Source organism: Salmo salar, chromosome ssa16 (assembly GCF_905237065.1).
Source record: "Salmo salar chromosome ssa16, Ssal_v3.1, whole genome shotgun sequence".
NCBI classification, from domain to species: domain Eukaryota; kingdom Metazoa; phylum Chordata; class Actinopteri; order Salmoniformes; family Salmonidae; genus Salmo; species Salmo salar.
In genome coordinates this window covers 67,072,807-67,098,957 of record NC_059457.1, presented here as the reverse complement: position 1 = coordinate 67,098,957, position 26,151 = coordinate 67,072,807, and the positions used below count along the sequence as shown (strand labels likewise).

Genomic DNA, 26,151 nt, shown 5'->3' with positions numbered 1-26,151 from the left:
TCTCCCCACTGGGGGGCAGTACAATCTCAAAAATATATTTATTGGCAGATAGGCATTTATAGTATGGAATAAAATGTGTTAATTGCACGTGAGGGAAACTCAAAAGAAATCGAAATCATTAATAATATTAGTGTGACGATCGAGCACGCGCGGCTAGACCAGAGCGCGCCTCTGCTCGCCAGTTTGTGGTCCTATAACCCGGAAATTAGTTTCCTCTGCTTCGTTCAGCCATCCCTATGGGAAAAATGTATGGCGAAATAATACAGTTTTGGAATAAACGCAAAAAATAAGGTCTGAAGTTAACACAAATTTAGGCGAGTTTATACATTTTGTTCTATGATATAGTATCAGTCAGTTAACATTACTTTAGCGAATTATGAAGCATTTGTGTTTTTTTAATTTATTTTTTACATAAATTCGTCAAAACTCACATAAAGTGACATTAGCTGATGAAGATGATCTCATGGAATAACATGTTCGAAGCCCGTATTTACCACACTTTATTTTCGGAGTTAATCCAAAAACACCATTCATTTTCTCCATAGGCTTTGTCGAACGAACCATGGCGGATTATAGTCCATACAAAAATACGCCATTACGATTTCTGTCTGTGCAGGTGTCTCATCGCAGGTGCCTGTCCCGTGCAGACCTTCAACACTGGGTTTTCACCGGACTCCGTCTTCTTTTCTTGTTCTCCTCAAGTAGGCTTGCCTAAATTATTTGATTTAATATTTTTTTTGCTTTCTAAAACATTAACCATGTTTTTTTCAGACGTGTCAAAACTTTGGGTTGTTTGCTTAATAGAGAAGCCAGCTGGTTGAAAACGATGCGTGAGGCATCAAATTATGCCTGTTGAATAGACACAATTGGAGAGGAGGGTAAGGTCTATGTTTTTTCATCACCGTTGGTTACTATGAGTGACGGGGAAAATATGTCTGTGATGGAAAACATAAGGAAAGAAAGAGGACAGTTTATATCGATTCGCTGTCTTAACCAGGAAAAACTACAACTGTACAAGCTGAGCGTTGTTGTTATTCATCAGCTAAACGCATTGTCGTGTATGGAGTATGGCAGGTGTTCACATATGACAGCAAATTATAGTGACTAAGTTAGTTGATCTTTCTATTGTGAAATAAAACGGGGGCTAGTCGGGAACTTCTGATTGTCAGAATTCCCATCCCTCTTCAACACCATGGACGTCGTCGACTACAGAAGCGAGTTAAGGATGTCAGCTAGAGAAGTCAAAGCCTTCCTAGACGCGGACATATTCACGGCTGTCGGGGACAGGAATAAGGATGATGTTGAATATAGATTTGTGGATGTCATGCTGTTTGGTGGGGCCCCTTGGGGGTTCACTCTGAGAGGGGGTCTGGAGCACCGAGAACCACTGCTCATAACCAAGGTATGTCTATCTATCTATCTATCTATCTATCTATCTATCTATCTATCTATCTATCTATCTATCTATCTATGATGATGATTAGGATGAAGAAAGACAAATACAGAGAACCATATTGACTTAACTTTAGCCACACTAGTTAACAACAAATGATGTGCACATTAACAACAATAACAAGTACCATAGATCAATCATGCAAATAAAAACAATTTACATTTATTTATTTCTCCACTGTCATGGATGGGTTTCACCTTTCCTGTTTCCCCTGATATGAAAATAAGGCTGTGTGGAGATTAAACACTGGAACATCACTGTAGTTTCCTGATTGGTTAACTGTGTGTGTTTCATCCAACACACATGTTTTCTCAGTCCAGAAATAGTTGGGGCTGTCCCCACACCTTTTATGCCTTTGGTATGTTGCACATTTCCACCTTTAAACTTCTGCCCTGGCCAATGTCTTGAGCACATCTCCACTAGTCACCACTAGTTTTGTTCAGCTGCGGCTGTCTTCCATACTCATCACAGCAGTGCCAGGAACCAGTGAGGAATGTAGAAGTGAAGATAAGGTGTGTTTGGCAGACCAGGATTGGCTCAGTCAGTGCTGCTCTCCAACAGAATGAGGAAACAGTTTGGAAACAGTTTGTTTATCAGTTTCCATTCTCCTCCTCTCTCCTGTACTCCTGTATGTGTAGAGAATAAGTGATGGAATGTGCAACAAGTCTGCTCCAACCGTTCTCAAGTTGCTTATGGTTAAATTTTTTATCAGCTCTCAGGTTGCCACAGTATAATTCTTCCAGTGCAGGCTGGACACAATGGACTCATGGATCCATGGTCACTGGCCACCATCTCTTATAGGGATTGGGTTTACGCCTTATTGCTTGTGTTCTCCAGCTGTTCATCACTTTCAGAAGCTACACATAATAACAATCCATCTTGTTCATTTTAGATTTATATAATGTACAAAATCATACATCTCACAGTACTTTGTGACTTGCTCCATTTGCTTGTCAGTAGTAGGCTAGTCCCCCTCTGAATGTTGAGACGGGGCTGGACAGAGGGGATTTGGAAGGGTGGATATGATGGAACCATTTTTAATGAAGTTGACTCAATGCCAGCATGGCAGGGTTGAAGAGCAGGTCCTGTCAACACAGTCTGTGGATGGAATGTGATATTCTTCTAAACCGAATGAACTATGGAAAGTGAACTGTTATTAAAATATACTTCACTAATGAGAAATTAAGTCTGTAACATGTTATTTTATCCACGTCACTATCAGACAGCATCCCTTGACTAGCCCCTTTTCCCCTGCCAACACTATCTGTGTGCAATTGTTTTCTTATACTCTTCACTTCAGAAATGTTACCAGTGACAAAATCAAAAAATTTGCCCCAGTATGTTATAACTGTTCTGTTAATGATGAATAAACGATAAATACCTTTAATTAAACATTCCTGTTGTGTGATTCAGGTGGAGGAGGGCAGCAAGGCGGCGACGGTCAGCCTGCAGGTGGGAGATGAGATCGTCAACATCAACACAGTTCCCATCAGTGGATCCAGGCAGGAGGCCGTCTGCCTGGTCAAGAGCTCCCACAAGACCCTCGCCCTGGTCGTCAGAAGGTAGGCTATGAGCTGCAACTAAATTGCCCTTACACCCATTTCTATTAAATTGAATATGACAGACATTGAATAAGAGTACAATACAGGATGTCTCAATGGGCACTATTTGCTGGGTACCATCTCTCCCATTGTGCTGAGAAGAAGTGCCCTGTGGTAAAAACGGTATATACATCCCACTTACAGATGTGCATTAATATACTGCTCAAAAAAATAAAGGGAACACTTAAACAACAGATCCTAGATCTGAATGAAATAAATCATCTTATTAAATACTTTTTTCTTTACATAGTTGAATGTGCTGACAACAAAATCACACAAAAATAATCAATGGAAATCCAATTTATCAACCCATGGAGGTCTGGATTTGGAGTCACTCAATATTAAAGTGGAAAACCACACTACAGGCTGATCCAACTTTGATGTAATGTCCTTAAAACAAGTCAAAATGAGGCTCAGTAGTGTGTGTGGCCTCCACGTGCCTGTATGACCTCCCTACAACGCCTGGGCATGCTCCTGATGAGGTGGCGGATGGTCTCCTGAGGGATCTCCTCCCAGACCTGGACTAAAGCATCCGCCAACTCCTGGACAGTCTGTGGTGCAACGTGGCGTTGGTGGATGGAGCGAGACATGATGTCCCAGATGTGCTCAATTGGATTCAGGTCTGGGGAACGGGCGGGCCAGTCCATAGCATCAATGCCTTCATCTTGCAGGAACTGCTGACACACTCCAGCCACATGAGGTCTAGCATTGTCTTGCATTAGGAGGAACCCAGGGCCAACCGCACCAGCATATGGTCTCACAAGGGGTCTGAGGATCTCATCTCGGTACCTAATGGCAGTCAGGCTACCTCTGGCGAGCACATGGAGGGCTGTGCGGCCCCCCAAAGAAATGCCACCCCACACCATGACTGACCCACCACCAAACCGGTCATGCTGGAGGATGTTGCAGGCAGCAGAACGTTCTCCACGTTGTCTCCAGACTCTGTCACGTCTGTCACGTGCTCAGTGTGAACCTGCTTTCATCTGTGAAGAGCACAGGGCGCCAGTGGCAAATTCGCCAATCTTGGTGTTCTCTGGCAAATGCCAAACGTCCTGCACGGTGTTGGGCTGTAAGCACAACCCCCACCTGTGGACGTCGGGCCCTCATACCACCCTCATGGAGTCTGTTTCTGACCGTTTGAGCAGACACATGCACATTTGTGGCCTTCTGGAGGTCATTTTGCAGGGCTCTGGCAGTGCTTCTCCTGCTCCTCCTTGCACAAAGGCAGAGGTAGCTGTCCTGCTGCTGGGTTGTTGCCCTCCTACAGCCTCCTCCACATCTCCTGATGTACTGGCCTGTCTCCTGCTAGCGCCTCCATGCTCTGGACACTACGCTGACAGACACAGCAAACCTTCTTGCCACAGCTCGCATTGATGTGCCATCCTGGATGAGCTGCACTACCTGAGCCACTTGTGTGGGTTGTAGACTCCGTCTCATGCTACCACTAGAGTGAAAGCACCGCCAGCATTCAAAAGTGACCAAAACATCAGCCAGGAAGCATAGGAACTGAGAAGTGGTCTGTGGTCCCCACCTGCAGAACCACTCCTTTATTGGGGGTGTCTTGCTAATTGCCTATAATTTCCACCTGTTGTCTATTCCATTTGCACAACAGCATGTGAAATGTATTATCAATCAGTGCTGCTTCCTAAGTGGACAGTTTGATTTCACAGAAGTGTGATTGACTTGGAGTTACATTGTGTTGTTTAAGTGTTCCCTTTATTTTTTTGAGCAGTGTATATTGTTTTATCTGAAATTGACACACAATACCAAATGCAGCACACAAGAGTTGGGCATATCAGGAAGAATGTTTTTTGTACAAATGACTTTCACTCTGGACTCATGTGTCTGCAAAAAGACACTGTCTTGGAAACGAGGAGTCCTGTGTACTGTAGTCAGTCCATTCAGAAATGGAATTTCAGAACCAGCTGGGGGGTATCATTTCAACCCACTTTGACCTGCTGGGATGATACATAAAGCAACGAAGCTGCAGTTGTAATTGGTGTTGCGGGCAAGCTGCAGTCACACATTGACCTTTGTTGGGGTTTTTTAACAAGTGGGAATATTTTATGTACAGTACCAGTCAAAAGTTTAGACACACCTACTCATTCCAGGGTTTTCCTTTATTTTTGCTATTTTCTACATTGTAGAATAATAGTAAAGACATCAACACTATGACATAACACACATGGAATAATGTAGTAACCAAAAAAGTGTTAAACAAATCTAAGTATATTTGAGATTCTTCAAAGTAGCCAACCTTTGCCTTGATGACAGCTTGGCACACTCTCAACCAGGTTCACGGGGAATGCTTTTCTAACAGTCTTCAAGGAGTTCCTTGTTGGCTGCTTTTCCTTCACTCTGCGATCCAACTCATCCTAAACCATCTCAATTGGGTTGAGGTTTGGGTGATTGTGGAGGCCAGGTCATCTGATGCAGCACTCCATCACTCTCCTTCGTGGTCAAATAGCCCTTACACAGCTTAAAGGTGTGTTTTTTGGTCATTGTCCTGTTGAAAAACAAATGATAGTCCCTCTAAGTGCAAATTAACTATTGATTGGTACTGTATTTGTGAAGATAATGTGTTTGGTCTCAGGGACTATATATTGGTGCAACTCTAACCACAGACATGCATATACAGGACTGTTATTATACTAGACACATGTCATTTATAGAATATTGCTTGGTCATAAAGTACAGTATACCTTAGTTTGAACTGGAAGAGTGGAATGCTAACCGATCATTACTAAACCACGAAGGGCAAGGCCACAGCTTGTTATGGTTACACTAGGACTAGGTACGAACTTCACTTTTTTTACACTCTTTCATCCGTGATATCTACTATGCTTAGTAAAGCAGTGTGAAGTTACTTTTTTTTTTTTTTACAGATATCTACCCAACAGGGACGGGATGCAGTACATGGCTTATATTATGTGAGCAAACTAACCCCTTCACACAACAATGAGAGAAAGCCAGTGTAGAGAACATTGAAGACTGCCCTATAGGGGAAGGAATGCTCTGAACTTTGTGGCGTGTTCATAAAACACATTCTCTGGTAGGTGTGAAAGTGTTAATGCCAGCAAATATCTCCTAGTCAGATCGGATCAGATGATACTCGTGATCGGCAAAAACGGAAGTGTTTTAATATGCCTAAATAGATGTCAAAATACCTATCTCCCTGCACGTTTATAGACCAAACAAGTGTGTCTGTTTCCTCAACTTGCAACAGGAAGAAAAGTTTGCTGTCACTCAGAGAATGAGCATCGGCGGTTCATCTTCTCTACCCTTGGTCCGCTTGATAGCTTTCTAGCTAGCAAACGTCCTCACCATTTGATTTATCATAGTAGCAGGCGAACAGGAGGCAGCAGCAATCTAAATGATCAGACCGAAACATGCGAGGAGAAGTGATCGTATGAAATTATGAAGTGAAGTGAGTGAATGGAGAAGTACAGATTCACTCTATCCAATCAGAGCAGCAGGATCAACATACAGCCCACCCTTCTCTTCACAGACAGGCAAACTATCCAGTTGAGATATTTAGACCACATGGCACCTTGCACTTGATTGAAAGATGTGTGCTGACACCCAAATATCATTTTTTTTTTAGATCACGGATAATTACAAAAAATACTGGGATCATAATCGTATCAGGAAAATTTCCCATATCTGTTACGATACTCATTTTTTCCCGACTACTCGGCACAACCCTACTCTACTATTACAATACTCTACACCAAAACAATTCCAAAACAATACCACATAAAAAATAAGGCATTTTAGCCGAAGTCACAGAATGGCACTTGATGTATGTCAACATTTTTCAGATGGCCATGTATGCATTAATTAATAAATAATACAATCAATTTGACTTTGTCTGACTACATAACTTATTTGAATGGTAAATCTCTTGATAAACTGGGTAAATTAAGATTGAGCTTGTTATGGCTGATTTCATCGGGCTACAGATGACACTCTGTTTCCCTTCCATTTATTGTACTGATCAACAACATTTGCATAGAAGTTATTTTATTAAAGTGCTGTTTAAAAGTCTCTAACCAGTAATGACATCATTCATTAGCAAGAGTGGGGCGCAGTGATGCCAATTTAGCAATTTTGTTGCTAGATTTAGCAACTTTCAGACTACCCTGGCAACTTTTTTTTGTCAAACAGCACCTAGCAACAAATTTAGCTACTTTAAAAAAATGTATTTTGAACTTTTAGTAACTTTTGAAAAGTGACTCAAATGCTAAAATGTACGCATTTTCACCTCTAAATGACACAAACGATTTTCTCTGTCACACACTCAGTCACAACACACGTGCCTGGCTGCAAAAGTGCATTGTGAGTGACGTCAGCAGCAGGCGCTCAGCTCGTGCACAGGCAGCAGCAATTTCAGCAAATTGCAACTCATTGTTGGCTGACTGCAGCAGTAGTACGGGTTCTACGAGCCAAAACCAATGAATATCATTGGTCACGAATGTTTGATCTTGAACAGAACTTACAACATCAATCAACATATCTCAATCAAAATTGTACAGCCAGAAGTACAGAAAAGAGTGGGAGTCTGTACCAGAACAAATGTCAAATCATATTTTTCGCCAAGATGGGCAGTCAATTTGAGTAACGTTATTATGTATTTTACGTAATGACGCAGTTTTACGTTATCACGCAATGATTTCACAACGTCATTTAGCAATTTATAGCAACAAATCAACCTGCCTCTAGTAATTTACCCTGAAAATTAGTTGGCAACACTGGTGGGGCGGCAATCAGAGCCCTATTCTCTCACACACAGTCAATAAACTGAGGCAGAACATATCGTCTTTGGGAGATACATTGATTTAAGCGAATGAATTAAGTGTTGATGGCAATCTGCTTTGAAATCAGCATATTTTATCATTATGGTTTCTCAAACAAAGTACCAGAGAGTAGTGAATTGACGTTAGCTTCAGCTGTAAACTAGAAAGGGAAGCTAGCCTACAAAGCTGGAAGCTACTGGTATCTTCTTGCATTGTAAAGTGTTGTAGCCTGTATGGAGATTGTTTTGTGAACAGTTTCACATTATTCAAGTGTGTTAGCTCCCCACTCATGCTGCATAGAAGTTAACAGCCCAGAACTCAATGTGCAGGTTGTGGAGCAGACACGGTGTGCTCGCGCTATAAAGGCGTCCGCATGCTTCACAGCCGAAACATTCGGTAGAGTTCGTGCTTATATTATGACGACGTTTTGGACTTAAGCGAGTATTTTTTTATTTTTTTAGGCTGTTCAGGCACACAACATTCTTTCTGGAGGCAAGCCGAAGTTCGGAGATGAAGTCTACGCCCCTTCGTTGGCGATTGGTCAACTGTTGGGAATCTTCAATAGTCTTTGTTGTTTTCATGCACATTTTTTTACAGAAAAATACTTAGTTAATGTAAAATTGCGCAACTAAGCTCTCTTTGGGGGAAAGAAAATACATCAAATTAAAGACAGATTCCTTGAGTTAGATTAACTGAATGTATTACTAGCTACGCCGTCTCAAAATGGACAAACAGTACTTAAGGGAGTATGCGAGCACACTCTCGTTCGGTTTGGCTGCGCGGGTAGACAGACTTGATCCGTGAGACACATTTGACTGAAGTACAGAAAATAAACAATTCTAGTACCAAACCGTTTTTCATGCTATAATGTCGAGAAAGTACAGAACTTTTGGTATACCGTGCAACACTAATATCTAGTGCCTTGGAGTGTATATTTACACTAGAAAAGCCAGACTTGTGGTTTTTCTCATGCTCCTCTGGCTGGCTGTCTGGGTTAGTGTCCCAAATGGCAACCTATTCTATAGTGAAATACTTTTCATGAGGGCCTATGGGGCTCTGTTCAAAAGTAGTGCACTGTATAGGGAATAGGGTGCCATTTGGGATGCAACTAGGTTGTATACAGCAGAAATATACTGCCCATCTCATGACTTAGGCAGGGGGGCTGCATGTCCTGTAGAGACTGACTGGGCCTCTCTTCTCATTGGCTGAGGAAGACAATGGACCCATTGTCCAGACTTCTCTCTCTGTCACGGCTGTTATTTCAGGTTAGATAATGACTCTTAAATGGCACAGAGGAGTATCTGGGGAGTAGGGGGCGAGGGTAGGGGCAGAGAGAGCGACATATGCCAAGTTTCGAAACATGGGGGACCTTTAGCCCACTTTACCTCGGCTCTCTGTCATCATCAGACATCACTCTGTCCAGAGACACCCATCGGTTCTGTTTCCCTTATGCTTCTTACACTTTTAAATCCCATTGACAGACCCTTGATCATTCTGACTTTCAGCTCAGACTGCCCCACTACAGGTCAAACACTTCCTCATTATGACTCATTCATTACTCAGGAATGTTACCCTTTCAATGCCAAATGACAAGGTTTTCTGAGGTGACTTGGCAATTGAAGGTAAACATCAATTTAAGCACATCAATTATGTTACTTGCGCACATCTCAAGCACTATAGCGCCATTTGAGGCTGTCCTCTAGTTTATCAGTCGGCCACAAACGTGTGGTACACTAGCTAGCCCATCACACCATTAGAGAAGGGACCACGGAACAAAAGGGGAACCATTTTCCATGTGAGTGCACCCTGTCAATCACACAAAGAGGGCCAGTTAGGGCCATTGTTGGGGAGCCAGGGCCAACCAGCGCTCTGTCCCAGGGGCTTTGTCTGAATTCCAGGGTCCTGGCTGGCTGGTCTAGCTGCCTGGCTGTGTCGTTGGCTGTCCCTGACGTAGATAGACCCAGAGACAGCTGGTGGTGGTGGTAGGGGACCATCACCACTCAACCGGCAGGGCCCCTGTGTGTGTGAAAAGAACTGTGTGTGTGTGTGTGTGTGAATAGACCATGGCCAAACTGCCAACCCGCTGCGTTTTGGCACCACCAGTAACTAGCTAATGACCATATGCTGGTCTAGAAGGCATGCAGAGTATTCTTAGGTGAATTCTTTCTGAACCCCCCTGTGGATTTTAGACTTTAACTCTCTCTCACACACACAGTGAATTGAATGGGGGCCAATGATGGATCAACCCTGATTTGATTTAGGCATCCAATATTGAATTTCCTCAATCAGACATTCACACCTCTGTGTTGTATTCTGCAGTTAATGTAATTTCATCTCTCCGGACTCTGGTCTTCCACACTCCCTGCTGCTAACCAGAACAAACAACTGCAGAAAAGATGGGATAAGTAGAAGAGGCACAACAACATGCCATCTAGTGGACGAAGTTGCTTTTTTTATATGTCATAGAAATATGTATTTATATGCTTTTTTATGTCTTATATGTAATATAAGCCTAGTGAATTCATGTCACTCAAAGTGCTCTATGAAAATCTGTTTTTATATGTAGTCGAATTTCTCTTTGTGGTTTTTGTGTTTTTATAAACATGTTTTTTTTTCTGTTCAAGTGTATTATAGTAGGCCACACTTGAGGCACATACTTGCATTAAAAAAAAAAAAAATTGAACGTGAATCCAATGAAATATGTTAGAGTAGTTTAAACTCATGACATCGTACAAGGTCCCTGCTGACTGGCTCCAGCGTCTTAATGCCTGAATCCTATTACAACCTGTAAAGCCACAGGCATGAACTCACTCAGTTTAGAGAGAGGGCAAAGTAGTAAACACTGTTAAAAAAGGTGGGAATTGACTGATTGTACCAGGTAAAATCTTATGCAAATCCTATATGAACCAGTGTAAAATAATATGCTTTATTTCTGGTGTAGACGCCATAGTTTGTGGAGTATCTGGATAGATCGTCTTTTACTGTATTAAATCTTTTAATGTGTTGTAGATTTAGCCTCCCCCCGCTTGGTGTGGAAAGTGGAACGTTCCATGTTGCCTAGGTGAGTTGACATTGCTAGTTGGGATAGGTTGTCTCACTAGAGCTCATTGTTTTCATCAGTTCTGCTTTGGGAAGGCAGTGTAGTCAAATGAGGACAGCCAGGCTCTGGGGGTGGTTGCTGTTGTATCTCCCTTAATATGCCTGGATTGAGAGGGTAGGAATGGGACTTCACTGAAGACATCATTTCAGGTATGCTTTTCTATGTTATTTACTTTAATGGTAAGAGTTATCTAGAAGTGAGACTCACAGGACAATGAGGACACTGAAACTATCTGCTGTAAAGCTTATCTTTTAGGAGTCTTAGTGTTTCAAAAATAGTCATTTTTGCACAATGACAATTGTCTATATTGCTTTATTATAGCTATGTCACACTAGTTTTGTCCTCCTTCCATGATCAGATTTGAAAACGGGGTTGGTGACAGCCAAAATAAAACAAGCACGTCTTTCCAACTTTTTCCTCAACTTTTTAATTGAATTGGGCTATGTGGTTAAATGATCCTTTAGGACTTATTGTATGGTCAACCTAAACATGTGAGGAGGGAGAAGAAGATCCTATGGTGTCTACTCTGTCAGGCAGGGAGTCTCCCATCCTCAGGCAAAGCCCTGGATTAACACTGAACCATGAACATGATGACAGCGAGGGCCTCTTCTCCCCTCTACCTCCACTCCCACACAAAGACAAACTGTTCTACTCCAGAGTAAGCATTTGCTCTGAGACAGACACTTTACATTTTTGGGGGTGACTTTATCAGATCTGTGTTAGGACTTATTAGGCCATCAGTTTATTGTTCCAGATGTCTTTGTAGAATGAGGGTAAAGAGGACTGACCGTCGTTCCTATGCCACATACTATACCCACTAATTTACAGGCTGGTATCTGAACCCTGTAGGAACAGAATGGCATGTAACGTGGGTGTGGGGCCTGATGCTGAGGTATCCTCTCTGTAACCAGCCGATAAGCCCAGCTGTGATTACGCTGGCACTTTCTATTGTGTTGCTTGTTTCATTCAGCCCCCATTTAAAAACCAGGCAGCGGGGCTCAGTGGGCCGAGCCATAGCAGGGCACACTGCCTGATTCTGTACGGGTTGGTTCTTCTGTCCAGCAAGGTGGTGATTCAACAGTTCTACGTCCTTATTAGAGTCACTGGTTTTTCGCTGGTTTTTCGCTGGTTATCTGAACCAGTCGAAAAATAGCTCTTCTCTTAGAAATGTTTACTGTTATTTTAAACTGGGATTGATTGTGTCTAGGGACTTACAGTGTTTGGTTTACATACATCAACCGCCAACCCCTCGCCATTCTGGAATGTAATGGTGGAGTATCTGTCGATGACACTTGTTCTTCGACTGCAGGACTAAATTATCTCTACTGGGCCTTTTTCTTTTCCCCCTGTATCGAGTTGCTGTGTTTTCCACCGTGACTGATATCATTCAGATAGAGAAGTCAAGTAGTTAGTTATCTTGGCCTTGTCTTTCTGCCGTCAAGGTCATTGCGTTGTTCACTAACGAGAGAGAGAGAGCGTACTATCAGTTGTTTTTCTGTATTCTTCTCTCCATTGTCAGCTGACCTGTGACTCCGTTAATTAAGTGGAGGTCTCGGTCTCGTCACTACGATACAGCACACATCCCACCGCCAACTGTGTGGTGCGCATTGGTTGGTTGCCAATTGCCTGTTTTGTAATGCTGTCGTCAAATCAGCTTTACAGATTCCTCTGGAATTGGAACTGTTTCAAACGGATCTACATGTCCAAGCTAACTGCAATTGGGTGAAACCCTGTTGATTTGTCTCATGCCAGGATTCTGTGTGTGTGTGTGTGTGTGCGCATTGTCAGTCAGCACACACACACAAAATTTTACTTTTTCAACTCCACGTGAGTGGTTAATGGGCCGTGAGCCAATGAGAAAGCCCCATAGACTGATCTACAGCAAGGACACTGGGCATGACAATAACCCTGGCCCCACCCCTCCTGAGGTAAATCCCCACAATCCCCTAGGAAATCTCCTATTATATACAACACTAGGAGCAAACACACTTGTTGGAGCCACACCAAGATGGAGTGTCAGTCAGTTTGTGTGTGTAAAGAGTATGGCAGAAGAGCTCTCTGTCTGTGTTTGAGATCTCTGTGATTGGACTGATGCAGCAGAAGTTATGGATGTGGAGGATTCCTTTGCACAGATAGCTCCTTTGCCAAAGAAGCTCTAAAATCTGACCAGGGTCTGTAGAAGTGCCTTGTCAATCATTGAAGTGTCTCAAAGGAATGCACTGCGTAGAAAGGCTCTGAGGAGAGGAGCAGTCATTTTCAGCCTGCTTTCTCAGTGCTCTCTGAGACGCTGTTATTTGCTGAAAGAGAACTTGACAACAAAAGAGTGCATCTGAAATGCCACAGCGAGATTGATAATTCTTTGGTAAGTTTTCTTTGATTTCTTCTTATTAAGCTCATTGGACTTCCCTCTCTCTCATCCGTCTCCCTAACTAATGCTGTGTCAACTCCACGCCGAGCCACTTAAAATGTAGTTTCAATAAAATCTCTTTCAGTTTGAAATGCTAATTGCCTCCATGTGTATTTACAAAGCTTTCCTCTTGATTTATTTTGTTTTTATCTAAGCCTACAGTCTAGGCTACGCGTTTCACACGTGCTGCCCGCATTGCCTAGATATTCACACCCAATTGGGTCAGTTTCGCTACTGTTTGTTTTCGAATGTCGTTTTCACTGAAACCGGAGGAGGATTTTGTGAAACTAGCCCCGACGTCTCCTCCTCCTCCCCTCTGGGTAGCTGTGGCAGTTCAGCTGTAACCCTGACAATAAGGACTCCTGACTAGAATAGCCATTTGCATTTCTATTGTGAGCTCTGTTGGGGTTCTGTTAGGGCAGCATACCACTCTCAGGACCACTGACTGACTGGAGGAAGGGAGGGAGGGAGTGCGTGCGTGTCGGTGTGCGTGCGTGCCTACATGGTCTGTCTTTGACGCTCTCTTTCTTTATGCTTCTTATTGAGGAGGAGAGCTTCTCAGGTTGCCCTCATCCTCCCTCCCATAAATTAGCTTGACTCCATGAGCCAAGTGCGTGAACTTTTGGAAGATTGCCAACGTTGATGTCCCACTTCAGACTGAGCTCCTTTGGGGCTGACTGCAAAGCAAAATACATCTTCACATTCCTTTGGCCCCATGATGGAATGTAGGAGTCTTGTATCGTAGATCAGAGAGGTTAAGGATTTGAGTGGGTGGCTCTTAGCCTTATGCTTATACAGTATCTGTAGTCCACAATATGTTGCTCTTGTCTTGTCTGGTCCATTCTGGTTGTGCCAACCGGGTGTGGGTCACAGGGTGAAAAAAAAGAAAAACTGGACTGAAAATGCCTTGTTGGACCATACATGGGTTCAAATACTATTTGATATCATTTCACATTCTTTATCTGGGCTTGACTGAGCTCTCCTGGTGCAATGGAACCAATATAATAGTTATAAAAGTGCAAATGCCACCCATCTGGCACTCCAGGCAGGCTAAAGCAAAAATGAAATATTTCAAATAGTATTTGAACCCATGTTTGTGTTGAACAGACGCCAGCTTGCACATAGTGTGAAACCACTGATCTCATCTTTCTAATTGATTCAAAGGCTAAGCCTCCGCCTACACCATGCTGTTTACACTCAAGGGATCTCTCTCTGTCTGTCGCCATACAGCCATATGGCGGTTGGATGACCACCAGACAGACCATGTTAAAGGTCATTTCTATTTTGTCTCAGTGTTGTTCTTCTAAATAACAGATATTTCTCATAGATTACTACTGCAATGGTGGTTTCCTCTTGCGTTTTGAGGACTGATTCATCAAACATACTAGAGTTGACCAAATTAACTACTAATTATTAAGGTCTGTCACCCATGTTACATACCATTCAATGTACAATGAATATAAAGCATAAATCTCTTATTGGCCAGAAGGGGGTGCACTGTTCTCATTGGTCAGTCACTGACAGTATACTGAGGATCTTCAGTACTTTGTAGCTCAGTTGGTAGACCAGTATGAAAAAGTATGTGCTCACTATTGTAAGTCGCTCTGGATAAGAGCGTCTGCTAAATGACAAATGTTAAATGATAGTGACCAGGGATCTGTCTTTTGGATTTTGACAATATTGTATGTGTTCCTCCTCTGCTGCATGCCCAGGAAAATGAAAATGGTGGATATTGACTCACAGACCACCATGCCATCAGAATCAGAAACTGACAAACATGTGGCCAGGAACTTTCTCACCAAGATATTACGAAGTTCTATGAGGTATTGTGGAATAGCAACCTCCTCCAGTACACTAGCTATCCCAAACTGATCCTTCAGTGGTCCCTTGTGACTTTCAATGTTTGAACCCAATCTCACTCTGTTGTTGATGTCACCCATTGCATCCCAGCTTCCAACATTACGTGGCGTATAGTGCTGTAGTTGTCTGTGGTGCTTGTCTATGTGCCAGGTTTGTTCGGCGAAAGCTTCACATTCTATCTCATCTGTCTAGGTCTATATTTCATTGTTTTGGTTCATATCTTCTACACAATGAATGTAAACAACTTTTCCACATCCGATTTATTTATTTTTTTGTAGTAGTTTCTTACTTTTTTTTTTTACTGAATTACATATTTTTGTTACCTCTCTCCGACATGCATTTCAGGAAGAACCGCTTCAAGGGGTGAGACTGAAATGAGAGAGAATTGTTTGTCTGTTACCTTCTGTTTTCAATTAGTTGCATTTCAATAACATGCTTTCCTTAACCTTCTCTCTGTAGGAGGAATGAACCAGTCTCCCGGCCCCATTCATGGCACTCCTCCAAGTTCACAGAAGATCACCCCGAACCCACAGAGAGTCACAACGAGCCTCCACCTGCACCCCCACCTCCACCTGTGTGGCAGGTTAAACATGAAGTCAGGTGAGCTGCTGGAAGAATCTATGACCTCCTTCTCCTAGTGTCAATGTTACTCAGACACTGGCCGTTAGGGTCATCACAGTTACACTCAGAGTTTATGGTTACTCCATCTCCTCAGAGGTAGGGGCAGCTGTTATTCCTACGGGGTTCTCATCTCCTGTCATTGTATACAAACATCTAAAAGTAGGTCCGTTATCAAAGAACAAGAAAACACAGAATAAATGGCTTATAATGCCTAATATAAATCTAATTTAGCTACTGCTAACCAGATTATTAACACAATGTCTTGTTTTATTTCTAGTGCATCCACAAAAGACCTTTCCAGCTGCGGGGACCACGACTCGAATCTACACCAGTTATCCAGCCAGTTCAGCTCCGTGGGGAATATGGAGAGAGTAGAGCGCCCCTCACACCCCTTCCCACCAGGATGCCTCTCCCCCAGCAGGTACCACTGCAGTGCTGAGCCTCTCTCTGGCGGTGGAGGGTCTGGTGGGAAGAGAGAATCGGCCTTCAGTTGCCTCTCCTCTACCAGCCCTCCCCCGGAGCCTGCTCTGGCCCTCGCCGACACTGCCGTGACTGAGGGCAGCATGTTCTATAAGGGGGTCCAGACTCAGACCAGTGAGGATGGAAGGCCGGGTGAGCAACGCCACAGCCGGTACCTCCAGCTGTCCCAGGGGGACGGAGGCTCAGAAAGCCCCAGGACAGTCCCAGAGGAACAGCCTGGCTCCCGCTACTCCAGCTCAGGCTCTGGCAGATCGCACATAGGCCCTGTGTGGCATGTCCCAGAGAGGAGGAGGGTAGCAGCGCCCCCCTCTCCTCCTCCTCCTCCCCTGCGCAGTGACAGCTTTGCTGTCACCAAGGTGTACCCTGCCTACACAGAGGGGCCTGGAGCTCCACCACACGGGCAGATGAAGACCCAGGAACGAGGGGTGGACAGGTTGGCTGAGGCCCCAGAGAACAGCAGCTACAGAGGCCGGGGCAACCATATCTCTCACGATGAGAACGGGGTAGACCCCAGGTGCAGTTACAACCCTCCACCTCGCAAGAAGGACTTCCTCCACCCAAACATAGCAGCAGGAGCACCGGACTACAACCACAACCAGCTCAGCAACCCAAACAAACTGTTCTCGGTGTCTAGCCAGGACGTGAGACGGAGTCAGTCTCCCTTCGCTTGCCTGCCCAACCACCAGCGGCAGTACAGCGACGAAAGCACTTTCTACCTGCAGACCAGATCCGCCCCACATCCACCGAAGCCGCAGAGCGTCGGTAGCTACTACCACAGCCTTCAGGAGCTCCCTACCAACTGCAGTAACAGCAGGAACCACGTGAGGTCCTCCACCACGTCCCTGTCCACCTCGACCATCGACCAGAGCTATGACGGCGGAGGACACATCCGGTACTACTGCATCACAACCAAGCAGCCAGCCCAGCCAGAGACTCGTGTTAGACAGAGCAAATCTGAGGTCTGGAGGGCTGACATGGAGCTAGCTAAGGGCTGCAGCGACAGGGGCTCCACAAGTTCCTCCCACAAGACCAACAAGGTCAAGTATCCTCCTTATCCTCAGCAGTCTTACACCAACAGCAAGGAGCGGAACGGAAATATCCAAACGGCCAATGTTCTGCTTTACGGGCACACAACCTCTAATTCCTTATCCTCATCTGGTAAACCTACCACTGAGGAGAAGGAGAGGAGGAGTGAGGGCCAGAGACCTTCTACAGAGGCCCAGCTTAGAAGTTCTTACACTCCCAGTCCGCCCAAGGACCACAAGGCGGCACCACTGAGAGAAGACCCTTGGGTCTCTCAGGAGAACCACAAGATCTCTTCGCAAAAGACACCCATGCTCCACAGTCTGGCTCAGGAGAGTAGAAGCCTAGTTCAGGAGAGTAGGAGCCCCATGCTTCATTCTCTAGCCCAGGAGAGTAAGAGCCTGGTGGAGAACAATCACCCTGTTACGGCACCACAACCACCACCATCCAACGGCGCGGGAGAAGCCAACCACGCCATACAGGAGGCTTTAACGGACAACACGGCAACGGGCAAACTGGCGAGACGCAGCGACCGATACGCCACCACCCTCCGCAACGAGATCCAGCTAAAGAGGGCCCAGTTGCAGAAAAGCCGGAGTGCTGCCACCCTGACCTGCCCCAGCGAGACGGAGGAGCCAGAGGAAGAGGAGACAGACCCGGGGGGGTGGAAGTCCACCTCCTCCACCTCCTCCGATGGCTCCTTTTCCTCCTCCTACAAGGACCACCTCAAAGAGGCGCAGGCTAGGGTCCTCCAGGCCACGTCCTTTAGGAGGAGAGACCTAGAACCTCCCGGGTCAGGGTCGGAGGCTCCGTTAACCAAACCCAACTCGCACATAGTCTCCCGCATTGGCGGCCGCAAGCGTTTCCCTCTGAACAAGAGGGTCCACTCGTTCTCCGAGCCAGACAAGATCAACAAGCTCGGTGTGGAGGGTGAGGGAGAACATCCCGTTGGAACAGCACGGTCATTTGTAGACCGGCGGAAGTTCTTTGAAATGGCTGCTAAACCTTCCTTCTGCAGACCCAACTCAACCATCCACAAGTCAGGCCAGCAGAGCTCCAGCACCACCTCCAGCACTTTGGAGCACGGAGAGGGCAAAGCCAGAGGGAGAGCCCACTCAGGGGAAACTGAGGAGTGCTGGAGGCCGGGCCTGGCCAGTGAGACCTCCAGTGACCACCACTCAGACCCCCTCAGCCCCGCAGGCAGACAGGCCCTACTGGAGCAGCAGAGGCTGGGGACATTCGCTGAGTACCAGGTCACCTGGGACATGCAGAGGAAGGCTTCAGACACAAAGCCCCAGGGGAGGTACCACTCTGCTGACAACATCCTGGACCAGGGAACAGAGGAGACGTCTGTCTGTGTCCACGAGAGGTCCAGATCGTCTCCCTCACAAGACTTCTACTCACAGGTGAGCGTTTCCATCGAATGGTTCTTAGTGTAGCGGTAGTGAAGTGATCTGCGTGACTTCCTTTGACATTAGCACAGACATGCATGAGTATTTTTTTTTTCTAGATGTCAAAGTCCACGTTGTATTGTCTAAACATTAAACCAGCAGGCCAGAGTGCTGTTTTAACAGGAGGTTATATTGGGCCAGCTATATTAAGGCATTAAACCAGCAGGCCAGAGTGCTGTTTTAACAGGAGGTTATATTGGGCCAGCTATATTAAGGCATTAAACCAGCAGGCCAGAGTGCTGTTTTAACAGGAGGTTATATTGGGCCAGCTATATTAAGGCATTAAACCAGCAGGCCAGAGTGCTGTTTTAACAGGAGGTTATATTGGGCCAGCTATATTAAGGCATTAAACCAGCAGGCCAGAGTGCTGTTTTAACAGGAGGTTATATTGGGCCAGCTATATTAAGGCATTAAACCAGCAGGCCAGAGTGCTGTTTTAACAGGAGGTTATATTGGGCCAGCTATATTAAGGCATTAAACCAGCAGGCCAGAGTGCTGTTTTAACAGGAGGTTATATTGGGCCAGCTATATTAAGGCATTAAACCAGCTGGCCAGAGTGCTGTTTTAACAGGAGGTTATATTGGGCCAGCTATATTAAGGCATTAAACCAGCAGGCCAGAGTGCTGTTTTAACAGGAGGTTATATTGGGCCAGCTATATTAAGGCATTAAACCAGCAGGCCAGAGTGCTGTTTTAACAGGAGGTTATATTGGGCCAGCTATATTAAGGCATTAAACCAGCTGGCCAGAGTGCTGTTTTAACAGGAGGTTATATTGGGCCAGCTATATTAAGGCATTAAACCAGCTGGCCAGAGTGCTGTTTTAACAGGAGGTTATATTGGGCCAGCTATATTAAGGCAATTCCGTGTGTTCTTCATTTTCTTTCAGAAGATCCCTGTGCCATGGAGAGACTCTGTTGAAAACCCGTATCTGGATCACAGACAGGACCAGCAAGGAGGCAGTTACACCACCAGGTGAGCGTTCCACCTTCTTCTTCTTCTCGACTCTGGTTTCTGTTCTCAGATCGGTTATAACCTATCCCCCTGTCGTTGGAACATATTTCAAGGTGATAGTTACCTGTTGGCGGTGCGGTAACCCACATGTACATGCGTGTACTACAGTATATTAGCAATAGCAGTTTGAGTTAGGGCAGGTGGGGAGCATGCCAGTTCAGCCCAGGTGTAGTTATTAGGGGTTGGGAGGTCAAGCTACAGCTAAAAGTGTTAACCAATCCTGTTTCAGGCTATCACCGTCAACTCAGGTCTCAGGTTGTAAACCCACTCGCTGCACCCCGGGTGTTATTACAGAGATTAGTTGATGTTTTTAGTTATTTTTTAGAATTTTTTATGCACAGTATGTGATGAATTTGTGAAAATAAAAATGAATAAATAAATACAGAAAGGGCTCCTCATTTCAGTTGAATATGTACTTAGAGTGAGTGTTTGGTTGTCTTATAGTTTCCTGTTCTGTTTGACAGAGGGCAGAGCGAGAGCAGAGAGCAGCCAGCCCAGCTCGACCACTTCCCACAGCCTCCACAACCGTCTATTCCAAGACTGACCGACACGGAGCCACACAGCAGCAGAGACGTGGCCGCCCCCCTCCCTCACCCCTCCGACCACAGATACAAACGGGACTCTGCGGACCCTGCCCACAACCTCCCCGCTCTCCCCCCGTACCCCTCCAACCACACCCACAGCTCTGTGTCTGAGCAACCACTACCACCTCCAACGCTGGCTCCCAAGCCCCAGAATACAGGCCTTATCATCATGCCACACTGGCCTCTCCTAGGCCTGGAAACCCCCTCAACCACATCCTCCTCCTACGGACCGTCTTCCCAGGAATTCCTGCCTGGCCCTTGCACCCATCAGGCTGAACCATCATCCAGCAGCAGCTGCTCCCCCCATGGCACAGAGCTGGATCCTGCCCCGAACCAAGCCTGCTCCTTGGGCTCCACCCAGCTCCCCTCTCCCTCCCCTGGGAGAACCGCTGGACTGGACACGGAGGAGGGAGCAGCTGATTCAACACTAGAGCCGCCACCCTCCCCCTCTTCCCACTCTCCTTTTTTCTCCTACCAGCCTGCCAGTCTGACGGTTCCCTCAGGTGGGACTAGTTCTCCCTCTCCTCAGTTCGCTCCACAGAGGCTGACGGACCAGCCCCCTGTCTCTCTGTCTATGCAGGATGAAGCCCAGAGCAGGTAAGCGCTAAGCAGATTAACTGGCATTCTTATGCCCGTCTCCTCAGCTCCCCCTCTAACTACTGTACAGCCTTACGTAACTAACTGGGGGATTGTTGTCTTGTGTTGCTTTACTTACAGTACGTAAGCCTTGTCCGAGCCAGAACGGTCCCTAGTTGCAGGAGCCTATCTCCTGATTCTGTAGCGTGATGCAGCTCAATTTCAAGTCTCATTTCTTTATCGTAGTAGCAGCACATTGATAGAGGAGGCTATGGAAGATTATTTGGAATTACATGGTGTGATGTGCCACAGACCAGAATGCAATGGTTTAGTTTTCCTATGATCCATTTCCCAATGATTTGGTTTCAGCTGCTCAGCATTGGGGCACGTGCAGTATTTTTGCCACAGTAGCCAGGACATTAACATTAAGCCTGGAGACAGAAGGCTGTAATTTTATTTGGTCATATGATTGACTGACTGCATGACCTTTCAGTCGACAGCGCCGTTCCATCCCTGTAATTATCATTGACTCAACCTGTCCACTGTCAGACAGTAACATGGACTGTAAGCTTGTATATGGTAGATGTGGTTAATGTGACTCACTCCTGATATAAAATCCTATTTCAGTTTCAGTAAACTGAGCTGTAAAGTAGACTAACGGTTAAAGAATCTGTTCATAACGTTATTTGTGTCATTTTAAGTGACAACATTTCACACATTGTTCTCATAATACATTGGATAACTAAGTTAAGACTAGCTACCGTTGTCTCTCTACAGGCCAGAGAACAGGACGAACGCTGTGATGGAGATGAGCAGTGTAGGGAAGAAGGTCCCTGTGAAGATCGTCCATGTTGAGAGCACCACAGAGAGGGAGAGCCGCCAGTACCTGCTGCACAGCGAGAAAAATAGGGCCCTTGGAGTTTCAGAGGGGCCCGACCTTCCCTCGCCCCTACCGACCAGCCTGCCCTCCCCTGAGCCGCAGCCCTACTCCCTGTTCCGTGCCTACACCCCCTACACACGCCATGGGCCCCAGAGTCCCCCCAGGGACCCAAACCTCACTGTAGCCCCAGAAGAAGGCCTGTCCCCTGGGCAGTCTGAGACCAACGGACCCTCCGGTACCTCCACCATGGGTCCCCAGCAGCCTCAGAAGAGTAACTCGGAGGAGGATGTGAAGAGAGAGGAGCTGGCCAGAGACATCATGGACAAGGATAAGTCCCTGGTGGACATCTTGGACCAGAGTAAGATGAAGACCACCATGGATCTGATGGAGGGAATCTTCCCCCAGGGGGAGCAGATCTTGGATGGGGGGCACCAGAGGAGGAAAGTCTCCCCCAAACAGGGATTGCCGCCCAGGGGCATGGATGACCGGTGAGCTGACTGGGAATGGGATCTGCCAGTCCAGAAATATAACATTTATGAACAAATTAACTGGGCATTTACTGGTAGTCATAACATAATCTAGATAATCACACATCGTTCTGTGTATTTTTGTGTTTTTTACGTTTTTATCAGACTGACTTCCTCTCCCACTTCAGAGGTATTTGTTCAGATGAGTTAAAAAACACATTATGGGGTGTTAATATTTCTTCCCATTGAGAGGATGAGTAGAGGGAAATGTATACATGACAAAAACACACTAGTCCAATTCTAAACAACGATCAACCCATAGACTGTGGCTGTCGTAACACAGATGCCCCCTGTTGGCAATATATTGAATCACAGACTACAACTGAATACAATGGAGGGGCATAAACCTTCCGTTTTACCTGCAATTTTAAACGACCTCTCTGAGATCTTAGAAGTGTAGGAGTTGCTCTGGCCCATCGATATTGAGCGATCACCTCCTGCATTTCACGTGACGTCCTATTGCCTGCTTTCTTCTCAATAGTATTGCACTACATAGGGAATATACAGTACTAATAACCAGAATTAAAAACCGGGTAGTTTGGGTCCTGGATGCTGATTGGCTAAAACAGCATTCCAGATGTGTGTGTGTGTATATCAGATAATAATGACGCATAACGACTTTTATATTTATGTTTGTAACCGGTTTATAATAGCAATAAGGCACCTCTGAAGTATATGGCCAATATACCACGGCTAAGGGCTGTATCCAGGGACTCCGCTTCGTGCTGTGCTTAAGAACAGCCCTTGGTATATTGGCCATATACCACACATCCTTGGGCCTTATTGGTTAAATAACCCTCTGCTTTCTGTCTCTATCCCTTCCAGGAGAGAGGAGGAGGGCATGTCTGCTGCCACAGGGTCCCTGGTGACCAGCTCCTCTTACTACAGTACATCTGCCCCCAAGGCTGAGCTGCTCAACAAGATGAAGGACATGCAGGAGGACGAGCTGGAGGAGCTGGAGCAAGACTCAGAGGACGAACTGGACATCGACCTGGCCAGCAAGAAGGTACAGAGACACAGCGTAGTATACTGACCCTGTAAAACCAGTTTCTCCAACCCTGTTCCTGGAGAACTACCCTCCTGTAGGTTTTTGCTCCAACCCCAGTTGTAACTAACCTGATTCAGCTCATCAACAAGCTAATTATGGAATCGGGTCTGCTAGATTAGGGTTGGCGTGAGAACCTACAGGACGGTGTCTCTCCAGGAACAAGGTTGAAGAGCCCTACTCGAAAACAACACATTTCACTGCACCCATCTGGTGTATGTGACAATGAAACATTATTATTATTTATTATTACTGACTGTTTCATGCCATATCAATCACTGATCGTCAATCCTGCTCCCGGAGAGTCACAGGACTGCAGCTTTTCCCCAAGTTTAGCGTCGTCATTCCCGATTCAACTGATCTTCAACACTTTGATTCGCTGAATGTGGTTCACTGCTGAGGCAAGACGACAACCTGCCGTTCTGCAGCGCTCCAGGATTAAGGAATAGTTCCTCAAGTACTATTCCGTTTGTGAAATGGCTCTCTCCAATGTCATCTCCTTGTCTGTCCCTGTCTTTCTCCCCACAGCAAGAGCTGATTGACAGCCTGGGTAAGAAGCTGCAGGTGCTGCGCGAGGCCAGGGAGAGCCTTCAGGAGGACGTCCACGATAACAACTCTCTGGGGGACGAGGTGGAGGCCATGGTGCAGAAGGTCTGCAAGCCCAACGAGCTGGACAAGTTCAGGATGTTCGTGGGAGATCTGGACAAGGTGGTCAGTTTGCTGCTGTCCCTGTCCGGCCGACTGGCCAGGGTGGAGAACGCTCTCAACAGTCTGGAGGAAGACACCACACCAGAAGAGAAGGTAGGGGCTAGGGTGGAGGTTAAGGCAGGACATAGCTCTCCCCACTCTACTCGTGAGGCAGGATTAGATGGTTAACACTCATCCTCATTAGCTCAGAGCTATAGTGATATTACAAACTAGACTAAAGGGATGTTTGCATTTACCAACTTACAATATTCATGTTCAACATTAATTGATGTGTGTACTGTGCGTTAATCAGGAAGTTGTTCGACTGATTCCATCATAACTGCTTCCCTGCATTTGTTAGTATCCCTCTTACTGATCTGCACCCTCTGTTTGCCCTCCCTCTCTCAGCGCACCCTGTCGGAGAAGAGGAAGTTGTTGATCAGACAGCATGAAGACGCCAAAGAGCTCAAGGAGAACCTTGACCGGCGGGAGCGCCTGGTTTACAGCATCATGGCTGCTCACCTCAGCCACGAGAGCCTGGCAGACTACCAGCACTTTGTCAAGATGAAGTCAGCCCTCATCATCGAGCAGCGCAAGCTGGAAGACAAGATCAAACTGGGAGAGGAGCAGCTGAAATGTCTGCTGGATAGTTTATTGTTGGAGCAAAGGCTGCTGTTCTGACGATGTTTAGTGCAATCCGAATTGCTTGGGACGTCCCTAACCTTAACCCTTACCTAACCGTAACCTTTACCTTTCAACTTCAATAGGGCGACGTCAGAGTTGGGACATTCCAAGGATCTCTTTAGACTTTTCCTTCTGACAATGGCCACACAGAGGTGATGTGGTGTACTGACACAGACTGGCCACTAGAGAGCCTCAGAGGCGCTGTTGGACTTGGAAATGCTGGATTTTCTGTGCGCTTTTTGTTGTAGTTGACTGACTTCTTGAAGCCTGTTACATTTCAGTTCCACAGTACAGACAGGAGCTGTTTTTCTGGGCTGAAGAAACACCCTGTTTCTGGATTTAAACTAGCTCCTTAGAAGAAATTCATTAAGATCGATGAAACTTGCTTTGCTAAATGTGTTTGATTCAGGGATGTTGGTGAGGCCTCTTGGTGAGGGCTACGCTCTCAAATGATTCTCAAGGCGAGGCGGAGCGTCTCTGTTTAATATAATGCGTGATGGAAGATGTTTTTTTAGTAATTTATTGTAGCCTTTTAAATATTTTACAGATGACTTGACATTTCAGGTAAACTCACCTATAAACCTACGTTGTAGTTAATTACAATACAAATGATATATATTCTTATTGTGAAGTATAGGTTTTATAATTAGATCATGAACAGGGTTTTTCCTCAATGGGACAGTGCTGGTTTGGTTCAGAAGTCTAAAAGTTATTTTCAGATTTTTCCAAACAGTACATATCATACTACACACACCACTAAGCTACAACACAGATGTGTATGTTTTCAACCAATCTCGTTCTCAGGCCCCACTCCCCATACATTAGTATGGTATTTCTTGACAATGTTTATTTTTTACTCATGTGTTGGGTCTTTTTAAAAAAAAATTTTTATTCCAAAAGTAGAAAAAGGTAATTAAACATTTTGAAATCCATTGTGAGCAGCAGGTACAGAGGCGAGCCAGGAACCAGAGTGACAGACACCTGCACCTCTACAAAACATGTATGTGTATTTTGAATGGCAGTTTTTTTCTTTTGGAAGAGTTGGGTTAAAAGCGGAAGATGCGATTTGACCAATGAAGGGATCTTAAAATCAAAGATTTGAATTAGCACTTTATCGTCCCAGAATTCCCCTGTTTAGGGACCTATCTCAACCTGACGTTGTGCCTGGGCGTCTGCCACTGTGAACACTAAAGGATTTGTATGTCCATACTTTGTATAACCATACATGCATGCATTGTACTCTCACATCAATTTGAAGACAATAAACAGTATGACTCTGACGCTCTTGGTGTCTGACCTTTATTACCCAACTGGCCAGTGGCCGTAACGACAATGACTAAGCTAAGAAATGGCAGGGGTTTTAAA

At 45.5% G+C, this 26,151-nt stretch overlaps 1 protein-coding gene across 8 annotated transcripts; it reads left to right on the top strand.

Annotated features, from left to right (window-relative positions):
• The first annotated feature begins 112 nt into the window (after positions 1–112).
• LOC106574252 (protein Shroom2) lies at positions 113–26,066 on the top strand. 8 transcript variants are annotated; one of them, XM_014149998.2, is made up of 11 exons: positions 10,937–11,099; positions 15,070–15,180; positions 15,563–15,580; positions 15,677–15,817; positions 16,116–18,747; positions 19,679–19,764; positions 20,268–20,984; positions 21,741–22,331; positions 23,196–23,376; positions 23,944–24,216; positions 24,511–26,066. In XM_014149998.2, the coding sequence occupies exons 2-11, from the start codon at positions 15,074–15,076 to the stop codon at positions 24,781–24,783; spliced, it is 5,019 nt and encodes a 1,672-aa protein (XP_014005473.2). In that variant the 5' UTR covers positions 10,937–11,099; positions 15,070–15,073; the 3' UTR covers positions 24,784–26,066. The 8 variants fall into 8 exon arrangements, with proteins under 8 accessions (XP_045553559.1, XP_014005469.2, XP_014005473.2 ...); XM_014149996.2 differs by lacking the exon at positions 10,937–11,099 and adding an exon at positions 12,915–13,312; XM_045697603.1 differs by lacking the exons at positions 10,937–11,099; positions 15,070–15,180; positions 15,563–15,580 and adding exons at positions 113–1,402; positions 2,867–3,015 and having other exon boundaries at positions 19,682–19,764.
• Positions 26,067–26,151: the final 85 nt, after the last annotated feature.